The sequence below is a fragment of the Perna viridis genome, chromosome 11 (assembly GCF_037379345.1).
Source record: "Perna viridis isolate PV_CMFRI_1.1 ecotype Kerala chromosome 11, ASM3737934v1, whole genome shotgun sequence".
Classification (NCBI taxonomy): Eukaryota; Metazoa; Mollusca; class Bivalvia; order Mytilida; family Mytilidae; genus Perna; species Perna viridis.
In genome coordinates, this window is record NC_142455.1 from 675,629 (window position 1) to 693,733 (window position 18,105).

General features: G+C 33.3%; 1 protein-coding gene across 2 annotated transcripts; it reads left to right on the plus strand.

Annotated features, from left to right (window-relative positions):
- Window positions 1–1,983: 1,983 nt before the first annotated feature.
- LOC148602240 (acyl-CoA-binding protein-like) lies at window positions 1,984–11,270 on the plus strand. Of its 2 annotated transcripts, none has more exons than XM_088551328.1 (5): window positions 1,984–2,140; window positions 3,081–3,195; window positions 3,840–3,902; window positions 7,883–7,970; window positions 8,540–11,270. In XM_088551328.1, exons 1-4 carry the CDS (start codon window positions 2,132–2,134, stop codon window positions 7,954–7,956), a joined length of 261 nt encoding a protein of 86 aa, XP_088407454.1. In that variant the 5' UTR covers window positions 1,984–2,131; the 3' UTR covers window positions 7,957–7,970; window positions 8,540–11,270. The 2 variants fall into 2 exon arrangements, with proteins under 2 accessions (XP_088407454.1, XP_088407453.1); XM_088551327.1 differs by having other exon boundaries at window positions 10,041–11,270.
- Window positions 11,271–18,105: the final 6,835 nt, after the last annotated feature.

An 18,105-nucleotide genomic window follows, 5' to 3' on the forward strand; every position in this document is an offset into this window, starting at 1 on the left:
GCAGGTCTAGGATTTGGATGGGTCTCTCTGTCCGTCCATCTGTTCGTCCGTAACACTCCACTTTGTCATGACAGAAGGTATCTTGCTAAAATACACATCACGTTTAGTTTCCCTTTTCGTGTTCAATGATACATGTGTGACGTTAAAATCCTTCAAATATTTTAATTTCAATTTAAAACCAAGTGAGATTCTCATTCTATTCTAGTGTATGTGTACCAGACACGCTGTTGATTGGCCTTTTCCAGACAATGAACACGGAAATTTCTATATGTAAGCATATGAAAAAGTTATTGCCAGATATGTTTGAAGAGGGGAATTTATTCGGTGGTTGATTAAAATTTTAGTGTTTTCTGCATTAGCATTCAGATAAGACCTATACCTAAATAATAAAACATGCAAAAAAGAAATTACTCGTAAAAGAAAATGAAATATCTCTATTCATATGTACATTTTTTAGTCAGTATATTCATACCATGCATGCACATGTACATATATGAATATAACTGTATGTATTTTCTTTGAATTTATAGTCTAACAGTATAGCTACAGTGTAGCTCGCTAGCGGTGTTAGCACAGGGTTAAAAATGTGTAACATGCCGTGCAGAGTATCAAGAAAGTACATTTAGAACTGTACAGGAACTTCATCATGCTGTGATCAGTCTACCACACACTATCCTCACTCACAAATCTAAGCATATACACTAATGGGGGTTTTGATAGCAGCGGCGATACAGATGATGGCGGCATGACAAAGTTTTAAGTAAAATGGCTGAGATTCTTGATATTGAGAGGAAATTAAATAAACCAACAGCAAAACAGACTTGAAGAGAGATTCAGTTTGTCAGAGAAGGAGAGAAAGTGTATACATCAAAATCTTACTACAAAAGCATCCTGGACCAGGGTAGGGACTGGGACATCAAGACTGTTTTTAAGGAGAAGGTGGTGTTCCAGATATGATGTCCACACAACTCTACGCCCTGATAGAATGATATGGTCATCACTGTCCTAGATTAACAGTGAAATTGACAGTCCCTTTGGGAAGACAGATATGACAAGGCTTACCAGTGGAAGAGTCAAAAGTATGCAAAGCTAATACATGTAACAGGAAAAAGGAACAGATATGGTGAAACGCAACAAATTCAGTATTGTATAAATATATTTTATAAAAATAGTAAATATGTATACTTGCAAGGACCACCAAAAGGTCTCAATAAGAGTAACCACACCTTTAAGTAAGCTCTGAAATGCCCGACAACAAAAGGTAACAGAACGATGACACTCAAAAATGACCCGTGCAGGCCCGGGTGTCAAAAGAATAGCCCTGCATCAGCTCTAAGCTTGTAGTGAAAGGCGACTAAATAGTGCTCAGAATCCTAGCCGGGGGCTAGGGAGCTCTGCCCACAGAGCAACTGGGTTGTGTGCCCCAAGTGGTGGAATGGGGTACCCCTGGCGTGTTACATGCTGGGGTTGTCAGGCTATAATACGGAAAACCTGACCGCAAACCATAGTGGTGCACCGTGGGAAAGATGCCACGTTCCTCACACGTTAAAGATAACATATATATATATTAGCAGTCAAAATGCGAAAATGCGACGACAGATCGGCAGAACAAATACGATCTGTAAGTTTTCAATGGCGGATCCAGAGGGGGTAGGCACCCCCTTTCATTACAAAATGTGTCATTTTCACAGGTAAAATTGACAAAAATGGCAAATAATGCACCCCCCCCCCCCACTTTCTGCGGCATCTCGGCTGGCAACACCATCCCCTTTTTCAAAGTGACTGGGTCCGGCCTTCAACTTTTCAACAGAATTTAAGCACTTAATTTCTCATGTTTTTTTTTTCAATATGAATAGAATTTATTTTTCCAAAATATTGTCCTCTTGATGGAATAATTTTTTGTGGTTATATCATGATCCTTGCGGTAGTACCTGACTGCGACACGACATATTTGTTGCCCCCAGCTATTTTAAAGTTCACGGTCTTAGAAACAGGATGTTATCATTGATAGCACCACTTCCGGTTTGAAAATTGGACTTTGGAAACCGAACGCGTGTTCTAATCAAAAAATCGATTTGCACGAACACCACGAGCATTTCATCACGTTTGACAGATTTTAAGGAAAATAACAATGTCTGCGGTAAGTTTATGGGGTTTTTGTCAAGAGAGTTTGTCAGGTCATGCTAAGTGTAAGCCACACCCGGCTAAATACGAGACAGCTCCTGTTCATGCATATAATCCGTTTTGGGATTCGGCGTTGGAGATACTTTTTTGTTTTGTCGGGGTGGTCATGATGGTCATCTCCACCGCTACATTCCAAAAAAAGAATTATCTCATGTACAAGGAACTCATAATTTTAATCTTTTTGAAATGGGCAAAGTTCCTATCTTAACAACTGAACATAAATACATGTGTAGTTAGCTATGGTTGGAACATATATATACATGTATAGCCCCCCTGCCTTACATGTATCTGTTGTATCTAACATTTTTATACTATATTGTACTACATTGTATGTGGTTAATCAGTCATTACAGTTCTTTGTTATGTTAATAATGTAAGTTCATTGTAATGTGATGTTATAATTTTAATATACAGTGTATGTAATGTACATGTATCATATCCTCACGGGCCTATTCATATAGATAATACTAGTTCTTCTTCTGTACATGTACAATACTGGTCAAGTAGTTCTCGGTGGCAACTAATTTTCACCAACTGATTTTTCGTCTTGTGAAACAAGTTCATGCCCAAATTTTAGACTGGTGATATTTTGTTCTCAACTGCTCAAAAATGACGTAGTATATCATACAATAATTTTCATTGAGGATTAAAATTTTTGTTAAGTGCTTTTGTCTTGAAAATGGCGAGATCTGTGTACACTGTATCTATCAATGGCTAGTCCAAATACATATACATGTATGTAATTACATGTATGTGGTCTTGAGAGGTTTATTTTCAAATGTCAGAAAAAAAATTCCTCTGTAAACTTAAGGTTTGATTCTGGATTTTGCATACTGTCATTTTCAAATACATTTAGTCAACCTCTTAATGACAACACTTCAATGTTTTTTTCTCAGGAATTTAACAAAGCTGCTGAAGAAGTAAAGAATTTGAAAAGTAAGCCAGGTGATCAGGAAATGTTAGATATTTACAGTCTATTTAAACAAGCTACAGTAGGAGATGTTAATACTGGTAAGATTATATAAGCTAACCAAGCAGCTCAAATCATTTCTATTCTGTATAGATTAAAGTGCACTGTACAGAGTGTATGTACTTTTACATATCTTATTGACTTCTTCAATTACATGTGTAGCACTGACTTTTATCTCGGTATGCAATATATTTTTTATTCATTTAAGGTCAAATTGAAAACAATGTGTGTTTCCTATTAGCCTACCTATCCTATTTTTCAGCTAGAAATACTTATTATTGTACCCTAAAGTGTTTTGTGTCATTTATCGATAAGAAATGTTAAAGTCAGAAAGTTTATTCCCTAGACCCAGTGAAGAAAAAAAAAGTTTTAAATAAAACAAAATCCCTACTTACATGACACTTACACATATATGTACATGTACCTACCATTTTTTTCAAAGGTGTAAAAGGAAACACACACTATTTTTTGTGGCCTAATCTCACACTTGTACCATTTTGAGTTTATAATACACATGCATTGTATCAATTTAGGTTATGGTTTTCTTCCCCTATTTTTCAGATTTCCTCTTTTTCAACATTTGAGATTCCTTATTTTACAGTTTATTTACTTACTTTTATTTGGATTTACAGTGTAACATACAGGTGGATGAGCAAGTCATGCATTTTTTTCCCCTTTTTTTTAGACAGACCAGGAATGCTTGATTTGACAGGAAAGGCAAAATGGGATGCCTGGGAAAAACAAAAAGGTATGTTCAATATCATCTAAGCTCCTGATTTTTTTTAGACTAAATAATGCATGCTAGCAGATTGAGGAAAATTTAATAATAAAAAAAAAAAAAACATAAAGATACATGAAAATGTTTGTCCTAGATATTGAACTATGGTTATGGTCAGAGTGACTACCATAAACAAATGTACATGTAAATACACATATTTTACAAATCTGCTTGCATTAAGGAAATCTATTCTTATTTATAGTTCTCTTTCTTGATAGGATCTGAGTAATCCTGAGACTCATCATTTTCTAATGAAAAACTTAGTATCAAAAGGCAGTATACCAGTATCACATTTAGATAATAGAATAACAGTAAACAAAACAAAACAAAAATATAAAACAATAATGAAATTCAAGATAACCATTATTACATTTTTTTCAGGGGGAGGGTGGTGGTTACATGTATATTAGAATGGATATTTTTATTGAATAGCCTTGCATGGTCATGCCCAAGTCAACTGAAAAGCTGCTTTGTGTTATAGAATTGAACTGCAATATTTAAGTCCTTTTTTGTTAGGCAAAATGTATATAATGAAGGGAAGAAAACTGATTTTATTGCACTAACAAAGTATTTATAGATGTACCTGATAATCTTTAGAAATACCATCAAAGTGTTTGTAAAATTTGCCCTTTTAAGATATTGATACAGTACAGTTTGCAGCATAGTATGATAAATATCTGGTATACCTCATACCTGGCATCCAATGCCAGGTATTTATTGCTTATTGTTCCTTAATTAACAGATTCCCACAGCATCACCTGTGGTTCCAATATACAACAGGAAGTGTCTAATTAACTGTACAGGTAAAACCTTTCTTCAACAGGTGACTCCCCTCTATTAGGTTTCATTTAAAAAATATTTTCAGATCAATGTTTCATTTGAGTCACACATATTACAAAAGAAACAAATTCTTTATAGTTCTTTTAATTAACAAATGCATTTAATGTTTTGTGTGCATATGTATATATTTATATACATTCTAGAATTGAAAGTTTACTGAGATTAAAGTGTTTTATTAGATTTATTCTATAATTATTTTGAATTTTAATATTTATTTTTATTATTATGTTAAAATTTATTTTAAAAGAATGAATTTCCATATGCCCATGTTGCATATAATTTTAATATAGTAAACATTGAAAGAATTGGAAAGTACTCTTTAAGAGTTTAAATACATGTACATGTATATTTTCCAAAATGTGACCATTATTTTAAAAATTAACAGGAATAAACTTTGATGGTTGAATTATGTAGATAAACAGTGCAATAAATAAAATATTTCATGCATGATAATTATTACCCCAATTAAATACTGTCATGGCTAAAAAAAAAATGTTTAGAAAATCATCATCATATTAAAGGGGTTCATCCACTAACACTACTTTCAGGCTTATTATTATGTTGAAAAGTTGATTTACTTTCTGAAATTTTCTATATGCATGTTCAAAAGCTTAAAATATATATGAACCCTTTTATTCACAAAAATATGAGCTGTTCTGTCATAATTGAGTCACATTAAGGTAAAAAAGTAATGTTTCTGTTCAGTTTTCAAAGAATTTTTACAATAAATGAAAGGATATGAGGTACATGTAGGTTTTTAATCCATAAATATAGAGATCAAGTTTTGAACAACTAAATATTTTGTTAAGAGTTGTAATGATGCTAAAGGCTCTTATTATATATATATATCAAAGAGCTTGACTCTATATCTTCTACATTAAACTGTCCCACTTGATGAGCAATTTCATCACAAATTTTTTTTTTCTAATTTTGCTTAATTTTCGTTTTCAATTTAAATGCAACACATGCATGAACTGAAATCAAACTTTGTTTTTAATGAAGGCCTGTATTCAACTAGTGAGTAATGCAATTTTCGAATTTATTTGAAACATTTTACTTTTGAGCACAGAACATATCCCTTCGAAATTATACTTGGATGCTAAAATTTAACGAAAATGAAGAAAGGAAATCTTAGTATAATTACATTGTATCTTTTTTAATCTGTTGTAACAGATTTAAGATTTTAATTGCAATAAAATCAGCTGTTTTAAAATTTTAAATGTAGAAATTTACTGGTTTAGATTTTGAAAAATTCATATTCAATCTTTTAATTGTAATCAACTCATACATTCAGTATTCTTGTAATTGATAATTTAGAGCCAGGTTGAGAGGATGTGGAAAAGGTCATAAAAGGTGGTCATAAAACACAGTCACTGATTATACAGAATTATTAATAGACATGATAGGTGATTTTACTTATTAAATCTAAATAAAATATTTGACTTAAGGTATGACAGTTATATGTATTCAGTCTCTAAAGAAAAAACCTCAATCACATGGTTCACACTGAACAACCTGCATAACTAGTTATTTTCAAGTATACACTATGGACATTGGGGTTATTTTCAAGTATACACTATGGTCATTGGGGTTATTTCAAAATGTGACTCCTGGGAAGAAAATGACATTATAACATTTGTTACACTTTGACTGAGTATAAGGGACTTATCATTTTTTGCCTGGGAGGGGGCTGGTCAAAATGCCGGGGGGATCAAGTTTTTTTCTGTAGGTGGAAAAGGGGGGTTCAGATTTTTTTATTAATTCAAAGAGGGGTATAATTTTTTTGCACATTGAGAGCATTACTCTAGTCAAATGAAAACATATTTTACCACCATTAAACACTTTATTTCATTGTCACATACATAACCATCCAGACCTAAAACCTTTACAGTTATTAATATGGTTAATGGTTATGATTTTTAATGGTTATTGATGGTTATGTTGATGTCTGAACTTGATTTTACCAGTGACATATAAAATACATATATACATTGTTGTACATGTACTTATTATTTAGATTTTTATTAATTTATTGTTCTATTTTAAAATTGATCTTGAGAACAAATGGAAAACCAAGACCATGCCATTTGTAACGTTTCCTTTTTGAATTGAATGATAAAAGCATTTGTCTGAATTGGAAGAAAAGCAAAAAATACAACTTGTTTGTGATTTTATATACATGTATTTTTTAAAACAAATGGCTAGTAATCCTGATATATTTTTGTAAGCCTTAATAAGGACTGACCAATCTATATTCTAATTCTTGTCACTTTTTCTATGATAAACCATTGAATTAATTTCTTAACATGCTTTTGTGTCGTAAATTTCTTATCATAACTCAATAACATTTCACTAATCACATATTTAACTAAGCTACTTTGATCCCTCCAGGTGAACAAGTATATTTACCTGGGGTACAACAACTACCTTTCAATTAATTGTTGAGTTGTATATTAGAAATTACTGAGGTAAGCTTCTAAGAGTTATGCCAGGTATTGGAGGTATACCTGGCATTTATTAGACCATGCTGCGAGCTGTACTGTAGGTCAAATTTAGTTGAAATGCACTAAGGAAAAATGGCAGGAAAATTTTCCCACACATTTTCCTGAAATAAGCAGTAAAGAAATATCTGTTACAGATGTTTCAGGATGAATTTAAATAGCTCTTAAGTTGTTTTGTTCTTGATGTATTGAATATATTTGAGACAAAAAAGAACTATTTGAGAATTATGATGTGCTACTCATTTTTTTGTGGCTACCCTAAACCTTTTATGGCCATTTTGGTTCAAGAACTGTTAAAGTCTAGATTGTTTCCTCGTTAACTCAATGTGAAATATTTAAGAAAAAATGATTTCCCTACCTACTTACCTACCCTATTTAATTTTTTCTTGTTGGTAGCAGGAAAGAACACAATTTTTGTTTTGGCCTAACCAAGTCTTTCTTCTGAACTTTATCATGGATCTGTTTTGGCCTAATCAAGTCTTTCTGCTGAACATTATCATGGATCTGTTTTGGGCTAACCAAGTCAGCCTTATTTCTGCTGAACGCCATCATTGATCTGTTTTAGCCTAACCAAGTCTGCCTTATTTCTGTCATGGATCTGTTTTGTAGGAAAATCAAAAGAAGATGCTGAAAAAGAATATATTGCTAAAGTAGAAGAATTGAAAGGAAAATATGGCATTTAATTTATAATTTATAAGTAAGTAAAAAAATAAGTACATGTATATAGACTTTAGAAAATTGGTGGTGTGAAGAATTTGGTGGAATATCCATTAGGACTGTTTCATTTAAATCTACATGGAAATGGGGATGCCAATTTTTTTTTCTCTCTTTGTAGGGGGTAAACAATAATTTTTTATATGTTGGTAGGATTATGTTTGATAAATTGAATTATGTCGGTAAGGATGAAATTTCATCTTAAAACTCAATACACTTGGGGGCTTGGGAGATTTTGATACTCAAATTTCTCAAAATTTAATACTACACTTGCATTTTTCAACAGATTAATCATTTTTTTATATTTATTTTTTTTCTGGTGGTGGGGGGTATCTAAAGAATCTACAATATGTTAGGAGTGGGGGTTGGCAACCTTTTTTTTATATTGGTTGGGGGGGGGGGGCTCTTTTACAAGTTGCAACCCCATGTAAATTTAAATGGAACAGCCCTTAGATTACCACTTGTATAACTGAAACTGAAAATTTACCCCAAGGAAGTACACAGTATGTACATATGTACATGTAATAGAATTAATTTGTTCTATCTTTCTAGGGGAGACTTTTGAATCAAAAAGAAAAAGTGTGAGGGACTACATATGAAGGCGATACCAGTCACCCAATCACTCTGTCATGTTTGCATCTTTTGATGAAATGTTTAATATTGTCAGAAGTAAACATGTGAAATATGTACTTATTTTATAGATTTTTAGCATTTAAATGTATTTGTATAATCTTTGGTTGTAATTGAGCAAATTGTTTTGCAATCTGATTAAATAATGTGGTCCATAGTGGAAAAAAAACAGGGCAGGCCTGAACTTTGGAAATTAGATTATCCCCCTTTGTACTGAATTTTTTTAACCAAAATTTCATGTGACTGGGCATTATAAGATTTAGTTAATACAGCTCTGTTTGAAGTAATTGTTGTAATTCAAGTAACATTTCCAAAATAAGAATGGGTAAGAAGATATTTCATATGTTTTATTTTTATGGATTTACATGTAGCTCCTATTCTTCTGAACCATTTGTCATATATAATTTTGCAAACTTGACAGCAAATCATCTGGGATAGTTGGGTTTCTTCTAAAGCCACTTAAAAATACCACTAATTTTTTTTATTTTAAGAGGATGTCCTTGAAACAACCAGGCAGTGAGTGGCATGTGACAAATTTTGTTTTAAAAAAAAAATTATCCATTTCATATTGCATATACATATGTACATCCTTTCTCAAACCTTTATGTAGGTTTTTGATTAACTGGGATGGTTAAAGAAAACTAAATGAAGTAGAAAGCATTGAAATTCATTTAGAAAGGGAGATAACTCTTTCATTTTGTGCAAAATTTAGTTGCCCTCTTATGGAACTTTAAAATCATTTTCTGAGCGACCCATCATTGAATTTAAAAAAATCATCAAACTATTTGACATAGTTATGAAATAAACTTTCCATTGCAACAAAAAATTCTGTGGGATAGAATTTCCCATATGAAATAAACTTTACATTGCAACAAAAAATTCTGTGGGATAGAATTTCCCATGTGCCATCCATATCATTTGAACTGCCTGGTTTCTACATGGACAGTCTCTTAATTTCTAAATTGCCACTCCCCCCTCCCAAAAAAAAAACCAAAAAAAGTTCATTAATCCTATGCCCAAATCATTGTCTGTAATTGAATCGTGACCATGGGTCAGTTTTTATAAATGAGTCAACCATCCGACTCCTTTGACATGATCACTATACACTCCAGAATTTTCCCTAATTTTCTGCTGACATGGGCTATAAACAGCTATGAACAGGTAAAAAAATAATACATGTAATGTTGCATTCAATTTTAAAGAAAAAACTCAGTTTGAACAGGCCAAAAAGTGTGCTTGAACCATGCAATTTGGTCTCCAGTCACTTCTTATGGAAAACCCTGCATAGTGGCCTATAAGTGGACATATAGGTAGGTAATAAGTGGACCACTTGATTTGTTTACTATGAGCAACTGTAATTCCCAAATTAGATAATAGCTGTGGTGTACAACAAAGTATTTCCTTATTTCAATTTTTTTTTCAGGAAGGAACTAACCATCCAACAGTTTCATGAACAAATAAGTACTGATTTGTTCTTGTGATTTAATGTAATTGTTTTCCTCTTTCTGTTTTTTTTTTCTTTTTTTCTTTTTCTTGACATTGAAAAGATCATGTTACAGGTTGAAAGTCAAAAGTGCAGCTATGGTATCTACAAAAGTGTACACCACAATTTTGAATGACCATTCCACATTCCACAAAAAACTCTTTTGAAAGTTTAGATCCAGTAGGACTATAATTGTTTTTGTAACTTTTTTGTTTCCAAAATCAGGAAGCATTTTGAATTCTGTGCAATCTTGTCATTTCATGAAGAATTACATTTTCATAGGTGTGTTCAAGTTTATGTGAGAGTGCCAACAGTCAAAGAGAGATAACTCTTATTCATAAATAATTGTACAAGGTTTTTCATATGGCATGCTTGTTTGAAATCCAGCCTTTTGTTAACAAAGTACTAAACAAAAAAACAAAAAAAATCTACAAAAACAAACATAATCCATTTATTTGTATTTTCATACTATTATAGGATTATTCCTACCAATTTGATGCTTGACTTCACTGCCTCGTTTTCACATTTTCTCACTATCAAAATTTGATCTACTATGCTGAGAAAGAAGCAATTATTCTGTTGGCACTCAGTATTAATGTTTGTTGGGCCATCTTCAAATGTTTTTGATCATCTGTCTGTCTGTCTGTCTGTGGTCCCTTGAGAGTTGACCAATATTTTTAAACTCAGTGAATTATTAGGATGGCATCTTTTGTTTAAATAGGAAATCACCCAAAATATGTACCCAGAAACAACCAAAATAAATACAGAATCATATTTGGATATGAACATCTCTTAATACCTGAAGCCTGGATTTGTAAAGGGCACATTTGTAAAAAGATAAAAACAAAATGTCAAAAAATTTTGATTTTTTTCCAAAATGGCCTCTACATACTAAGTCCAGTACATGTATGCTGACTAAAATGTGTATATATGCAATTCCAGCTGCTTTTCATAGAGCCCTGTGCTGGTTAAGGTACCACAGACCTCCTCACACTATGATGATGGTAATGGGTTAGGCATTTATACTAGTGAACATTTCTTTTTTTTTTTTATAGATTTCTTGTGATTTACATAATTTGTAAGTTTTTTAAAATGTTCAAATGAAATATCAATGTTCATTACTCTGTTTACAGAAGAATCTTTACAAATTAAAGGCTTTTATACAAGTTGCATGATATTTTATTGATAAAATACCAATCACCTGCCGTTTTATTAAGACTTAGTATCAATTCTTATGAAATGTGGGGCAGATCCAGACATTTTGAAAAGGAGGGGTGATATGAATTGTGATTGCAGAAAATTCCAAAGAAACAATGCACTTCTAATCTACCTTTGCCATAAGTGCCCCGACCAATTCAACAAAAAGTACCCAATCACACGTTCAGTCTGTAGACCATCTATTCCAGCACAAAAATCCTGACTTTCAAAATTATCAAACCATGTTCCATCACTTTCAATGATATATTTGACACAACGATGACGAACCACATTGTACCATATCAATAGGTGGTATTAAAAATTGCAAAACATGCACCATTCTTATAACCGACTCTTACTTCTCCAGTTCCCGTACAAACAAAACCTTCCGTACAAGAAGTCACGATGACTTAAGTTGCAAATCAACAAACTTAATATATGGATTAGAATGCATCTTATTTGGTTTAGTATATGTCGGAGAAACGCAAGAACGATTAAACAAAAGAATGTGCGGTCATCGTTCGGGAATTAACACCACCAAATTCCCGACAGTTTATCAACACTTTAATCGACAAGATCATTCAATCCTCTCTATGAAAGTTCGTCTTTTAGAAAAAAAAATACCATCCTACGAATAGTCCCGTTCTAAGTAAAAACTATCGTAGGGAAAGAGAGGAGTACTGGATATGCAGACTAGGTACTGCAATACCTTACGGATGCAATGACAACATCAAAAGTATAGGTAACCTCTCAAGCCAATATAACAATAGCATAAATGTGATGAATTTATTTGACAAAAATCCAAGACGATAAAGGAGTCATGGCCATCGCCACTATACGTCACCTAAGTTACACGATATCTCCATAGATGGTCTCCTTCCTTTCATACAAAAACCTCTTGGACTTCATCACATTAGAACCAAACTCTTTAAACCAGTGTGTGTGAAAAGTCAAGATGAAGAAAAACGATCATTTCTTCCACTACCGTTTGTCAACAAAGGTATAGATGCAATTAATTTGGCTGGCATCCTCCATCATAAAAACGTTACCAACAAAATTCCCCCATATTTCAAAGACAAATCCATACCAATTATTTCATATTCCTATACTTCACCCATTGCATCCAAAATTTTCAATTATAAAAGGCTATTGCAGAACATCGAGATTGAGGACTTCAAGGCTAAACCACCTGACTGTTCTTGCAAAAACTCTCCATTCAAATATGGTCCTTCTGGTCACGTCGTTACGGGAGAATTAACCATCATCGAAAACAAATCTCTGCGTAATATTCTTTCTTAAGGTCCCAAGTACTGTGAACCACGCTCCATAAATTAGAATTACAACTTTAAAGTTCTTATGGATGCCGTCGAGGACTATGCAAGAAAATGGCTAAAACGAGAACAAGACGACATTGATTCTCTGTCAGAGTGGTTAAAGGCCGCGAGGTCTTTAATTTTAAAACGGATGAAAGTTTTAAGTAGGTCGATGAGTGCCAATTCTACATCGGTTTTCAAAGACACCGATGTAGCAAAAACATTGTCTATTATACATGACAAGTATGTTGTCGTACCAGCATACAAAGCCCAAAACAACATTGTTTTTGTCTGTAAAACGTTTTATATCCAATGTTTATTATCAGAGGTAGACGTAGAAAATAATAGCAGTGATAAGACCTATACTGCTACCACATTCTCCAAAGAAGAGATTGTGGAAAACCATAAATCTGCTATCATCTTTTGGTCTCTCTACCAAGGACGATGATTGTGATTTACGGTCTATGTACTGGATTCCTAAACACCACAAGAATCCATACAAACAACGTTTCGTAGCTGGATCTGCAAAATGTTCCACCAAACCTCTTTCAAAACTTTTAACTTCTATACTCAAAACTGTCAAAGAGGGTCGGTAGTCCTACCACAACACTTGTTACTCGCGTAGTGGTATTAATTCAATGTGGATCGTGAAAAATTCGAAAGATCTTTTGGAGACAATCAGTTCAAGACTATTATCTGAATATAATTAAAACCTATGATTTTTCAACACTGTATACTTCTATTCCCCATACTCAGTTAAAATCCCGACTCAAAAACATACATCGTTGTTTTTCCAAAAAAGATGGTACACCTAGATACAAATATATAGTTCTTGGTGGAGATTCCTCATACTTTGTAAGAAATAATTCCAAATCATCATTTAAATATACAGAGGAAGATGTTTACAAAATGCTGGCATTTTTAATCGACTACCTATTTGTCCAGTGTGGTGGACGTGTTTTTCAACAAAGGTCGGCATTCCAATGGGAACAAATCATGCTCCTTTACTTGCTGTCCTATTCCTTCACTCTTATGAGGCTGATTTTATAGCTGATCTGATCCGAAAGAAAGAATATCGTTTGGCTAGATCCTTTAATCTCAGTTTTCGCTATATAGATGACATATTATCTTTAAACAATCCTAATTTCGGGGATTTGATACATTGCATCTACCCCAAAGAACTTGAGATAAAGGATACTACAGACACTGTGAAGTCAGCTTCATATCTTGACTTACACTTAGAAATCGATAGTGAAAGAAAACTATTGACCAAACTTAACGACAAACGTGATGACTTTCATTCAAAATTGTCAACTTTCCTTTCATCTGTGGCGACATCCCTTCAGCACCTGCGTATGGAGTGTTCATATCACAACTCATACGTTATGCCAGAGCTTGCCGAAACTACGCAGACTTTTTGTCTCGCGTTAGAACTCTAACAAATAGGTTTCTGGAACAGGGTTATGTTGCTACAAGATTGAAGTCATCACTGCAGTAGTTTTATGGTCGTCATCATGAACTCGTGGATCGTTATGGTGTATCCATCTGCACCATGAAAACTGATTTATTCAACGGGTCATAGTTTTCCTTTCCTCGTTTGTCTACCCCGGGATTTTTACGAGCAACTCGGCGGGTGTTTCTAGAAAAGCAGAGGACGCTTACCCTACCCCTGCACCTGGTCCATCTCCCAGTTTTTAGTGGAGTCCGAGTTGCTCATTCGCTTTTCTTACTTTGTGTGTATGATTTTAGTTACTTTATGTTCTTTGTTGTGTATGTCTGTTTTCCATGTCTGGCCTTTGTCCCTGGATTGTATTCTTTTGATTACCGCTATAACCTTGGTTCCCTTGATTACTCTTACCTAACACTAATCCTTTCTGTATTCAGCTCTGTATTTTTTTTAGAAAACTTTATACGTTCATTATCATATCCCACTGAAACCAAGAAGAATAACACTAACTGTAAATTACATACACAATCTGATTTTTATCTAAGAGTTGCAACAAAGTTTAACCAAATGACAAACTAAGACTGGTTATGTGGTTTAGATCTTTGTTTATGAATACAATGTGAATTTGATGGGTTATCAACCTGCATGAATCACTTCCAGTATTTTATTACATGCAAGTGTCTCGGGAGAAAAAGGTACAGGGGTTAACTGTTTTCTAAGACAAGCGCCTGTATGATGTTTATATAGACAACTACTTGAAAGAAAAACTATTACCGATTCAATACCCACATATTGCAATTATGAAGTGAAGTACATGTATGCGATAGTGTCTGTTATGTTCTTGTCCTGACATGCATGAAATATCTGTTATCCAGATGTATAACTACAGCCAAACAAATCCCTCCTGCATTATTCTTATGTTGCCAGTAACTTAAATATGTTAGTTTCAATGACAGTTCACCGTTAAATCTTGTGTAGCCTTGTAGACTCCAAGTTGCGCGAGTAGAACAAAGTCTGTGGGGTAACATTTGTGGAATATGGACATTAAAAAGATATTCATTTTTATGGGTTTTCCTCCGATGTATAGTACATAAATCTGCAAGGGAAACATTTAAGGAAAATCTAATTTTGATTCACATGTAGAGTCAGATGTAAACAGCCAAACTTCATATTAATGAATGGGAATGCACCCCACATTTGTTAAAAGTGAATTCCGTTTTCTGTTCTATATACTAGTAATTCAGGAATGGACCCCCTCTCCGTAAAAATATCTGAATCCAGCGGCACCCATAAACAATTTATAGATTCGAAGTAAAACAAAACTTCTGATTATTACTTAATGAAATATGTTGTCCACGTGCCCAAGAAGTTATGGTATGTTATTTCTTGATGTCTTACTCCTGTTGTGAACCATGCAGTAACTAGTTATGCAAATGCAACTGCTTAATGTAGTACATGTATAATTCAGAAAGAAAACTTATATGTGTTGTGATAACTTCAAAGTATTAACGTTCCTTTTTATTGATTGATTGGGATTGTACGTCCTGTGGTAGATATTTCATGCATTTCAGGACGGAAACTTTTCATCAATCGAGCAGATCCGCTTCGTGTTAGTCAGACACCTTGAACAATATTTCCTATTGTGCGTGCTCAGGGAAACAACAGCCGACAAGTAGCCACTACACTAGGCTCAGACACATAATTCTGACTCGGGGTCAACCAGTCGCTACTCTATCTTCTATATGTCGCACCCTTGCAGGAGAATGGTTTTTTTTTATCCTTGGTGTGACTCGGTCATATGGTGGCGGACCCGCCATATGCCCCCCTAAAATTAGTATATTTTTGCATAACATAATGTTTTTCCTCACAAAATCTACCCCCAATTATTATCTTCCCTCGTTTCAGTAAGTGAGCTGTGATAACCCCCGTGCACCTCACTCATCTTCCAGAATATGATTTACAGGTACCCTTATACCTTCCATTCATGAATCTTTCTGTCGCTAAAAAATAAACTGAAACATTTTTGTTTTTTTGTCATTTGTTGTTCCTCGTGGCAAAAATCCAATTTTGTTTTGTTTTTTTTTTTATTCTTCTTACTTCTGCGCCCTACAATACGAAGAAAATTGACATATTTAGGTATCAAAAGGAACCCAAAAGGAACCCAAATATCGTACCGATAACACTTAAGGTTGTGCGGTAAAATGAAAAATATATACCCCTACCCCACCGAAAACTCTCTTAAATTAACATATTTTTCAATGTCAAAACCCCTATGGTATTTATATTTATGCTTCAGTAAAAAATGGCTAATTTGATATTTCATGTTTGGTACTGTCGCAATTAATACTACTGTGGTGCTTTTGATGACTTTCGGCGATTTTCTCAATCAGAATTTATCAAAAACTGCAAAGAATTGGATTTTCATAGAAAGTCGCATAAATTCGGCTCTACAAGTTTTGCTCAACAAAAACGTCTCAAATTTGGTATGATTCGATAGATAATTCTATTTTCTACGTAATAAAACCGCGAAAATCTAATTTCTATTAAATAATTTTCAAATAAAAATTAGAAATATTACCCATACTCTAGCTGTAGAAAACTGGTCTCAGTATCAAGCAGAATCTTCATTCAAATACCGACACTGTAAAGCTTTTAGGCATTCATAATTAAGATAACTATAAATGATGAATTCAACATATCTTTTCATTTCTGGCCCTTAGATTTTCCTTTGGGGCTACAGTTATTATTAATCGCAAAAAGGGGAACTTTCAGAATTTCAGATTTTCCCATCACCCATTTTTATGTTTTTTTTTTCAATACCGTAGTTCAAACCAGCTTTTGTAATGATATAGTGCATTTATATAGTATCTTAGCTTTCAATTGAGCCATGTGATAAATATTTGAAATTTTTCGAGTCCAATTAGGGGGAATACTTCAACATGAAACACAATTTATTTAGCATATGAACGACGGAAAAAAACTGGTTGGGAACTATCGTTCTAATTATTAATGTATTCAATATATCTGCCAGTTCATGTGGAAATAACTCAGACAATAATGACTTTTTCATAAAAAAGGGAATTTTCGGATTTTCATATTTTCTTACACTTTACATGTAATGAGCATTTGTTTGCAATTACCGTATTTCAAACAAGTTTTTGTATGATAAATACATTTATGTAGCATCTTAGCTTTATAATGAGCCAAAATAATGCATAATTAAACTTATTCAAGGCCAAAGAATTGTACCCTTTACCCCACTAAAATCTGCCCGAATATGAAAAAAAATGATCGTTTATAGCATACATAAACTGTATATTATGTCTTTCTGGCATTCAATATGAAGATTTTTTGTATCAATTGCATTGTCTAGCATAGATGCTTAGTTTCTCTGCTTAAATATCCCAATGACAACAAAATATTAAAGGGTGTTTTCATAATTACAGATTATCACTCATTTTACCAGTGTTACTGCATTTTTTTGTTTCAAATATCACAGTTTAAACATGATTTTGTTTGCTATCACTACTTTGATAGCCTGTAAGGTTTCAAAGAAGCAATTACGATGAATTATTGAACACTTATACCCCACACCGTTTCAATAATGTGGTTTTCAAGGAAATTATGATTATTTTCTCAATCAGTCAACCAAAAAAGCACAGTTAAGATGTTTCAATTGCTTTAGAGCTCCTAATTGACTTTTATTACCATAAGATTAGTCTTTTAGTTGAAATAATTGGAAATCTTTTTATACGACCGCAAAAAATTGCGATGGTATATTGGTGTGGCGCTGTCGCCGATGTCGTCGTGGTCCGTAGACACTGTGCAATAACTTGAGTATTGGTTGATCCTTACTACATGTATATAACTAAAATAAAGGCAGAGGAATGTCTATGGTATTGTTCCGAAATATTCTATTTCAAAATGGTCAAAATTTGGGGGTAAAGACCCCCAAAATTGGGTCAGAAACACAGACAGACACAATAGTGCACAATATTTTGAAATTACTTACATAGAATTTCAAAATATTTGCAATATTGTGTCTAAA

What these genes read in the sequence shown, in the direction of transcription:
- LOC148602240 (XM_088551328.1), top strand. An exon ending in AGTAGGAGATGTTAATACTG is followed by an intron (nt 3,196 to 3,839) that starts GTAAGATTATAT and finishes CCTTTTTTTTAG; the next exon opens with ACAGACCAGGAATGCTTGAT. An exon ending in TGCCTGGGAAAAACAAAAAG is followed by an intron (nt 3,903 to 7,882) that starts GTATGTTCAATA and finishes TCTGTTTTGTAG; the next exon opens with GAAAATCAAAAGAAGATGCT.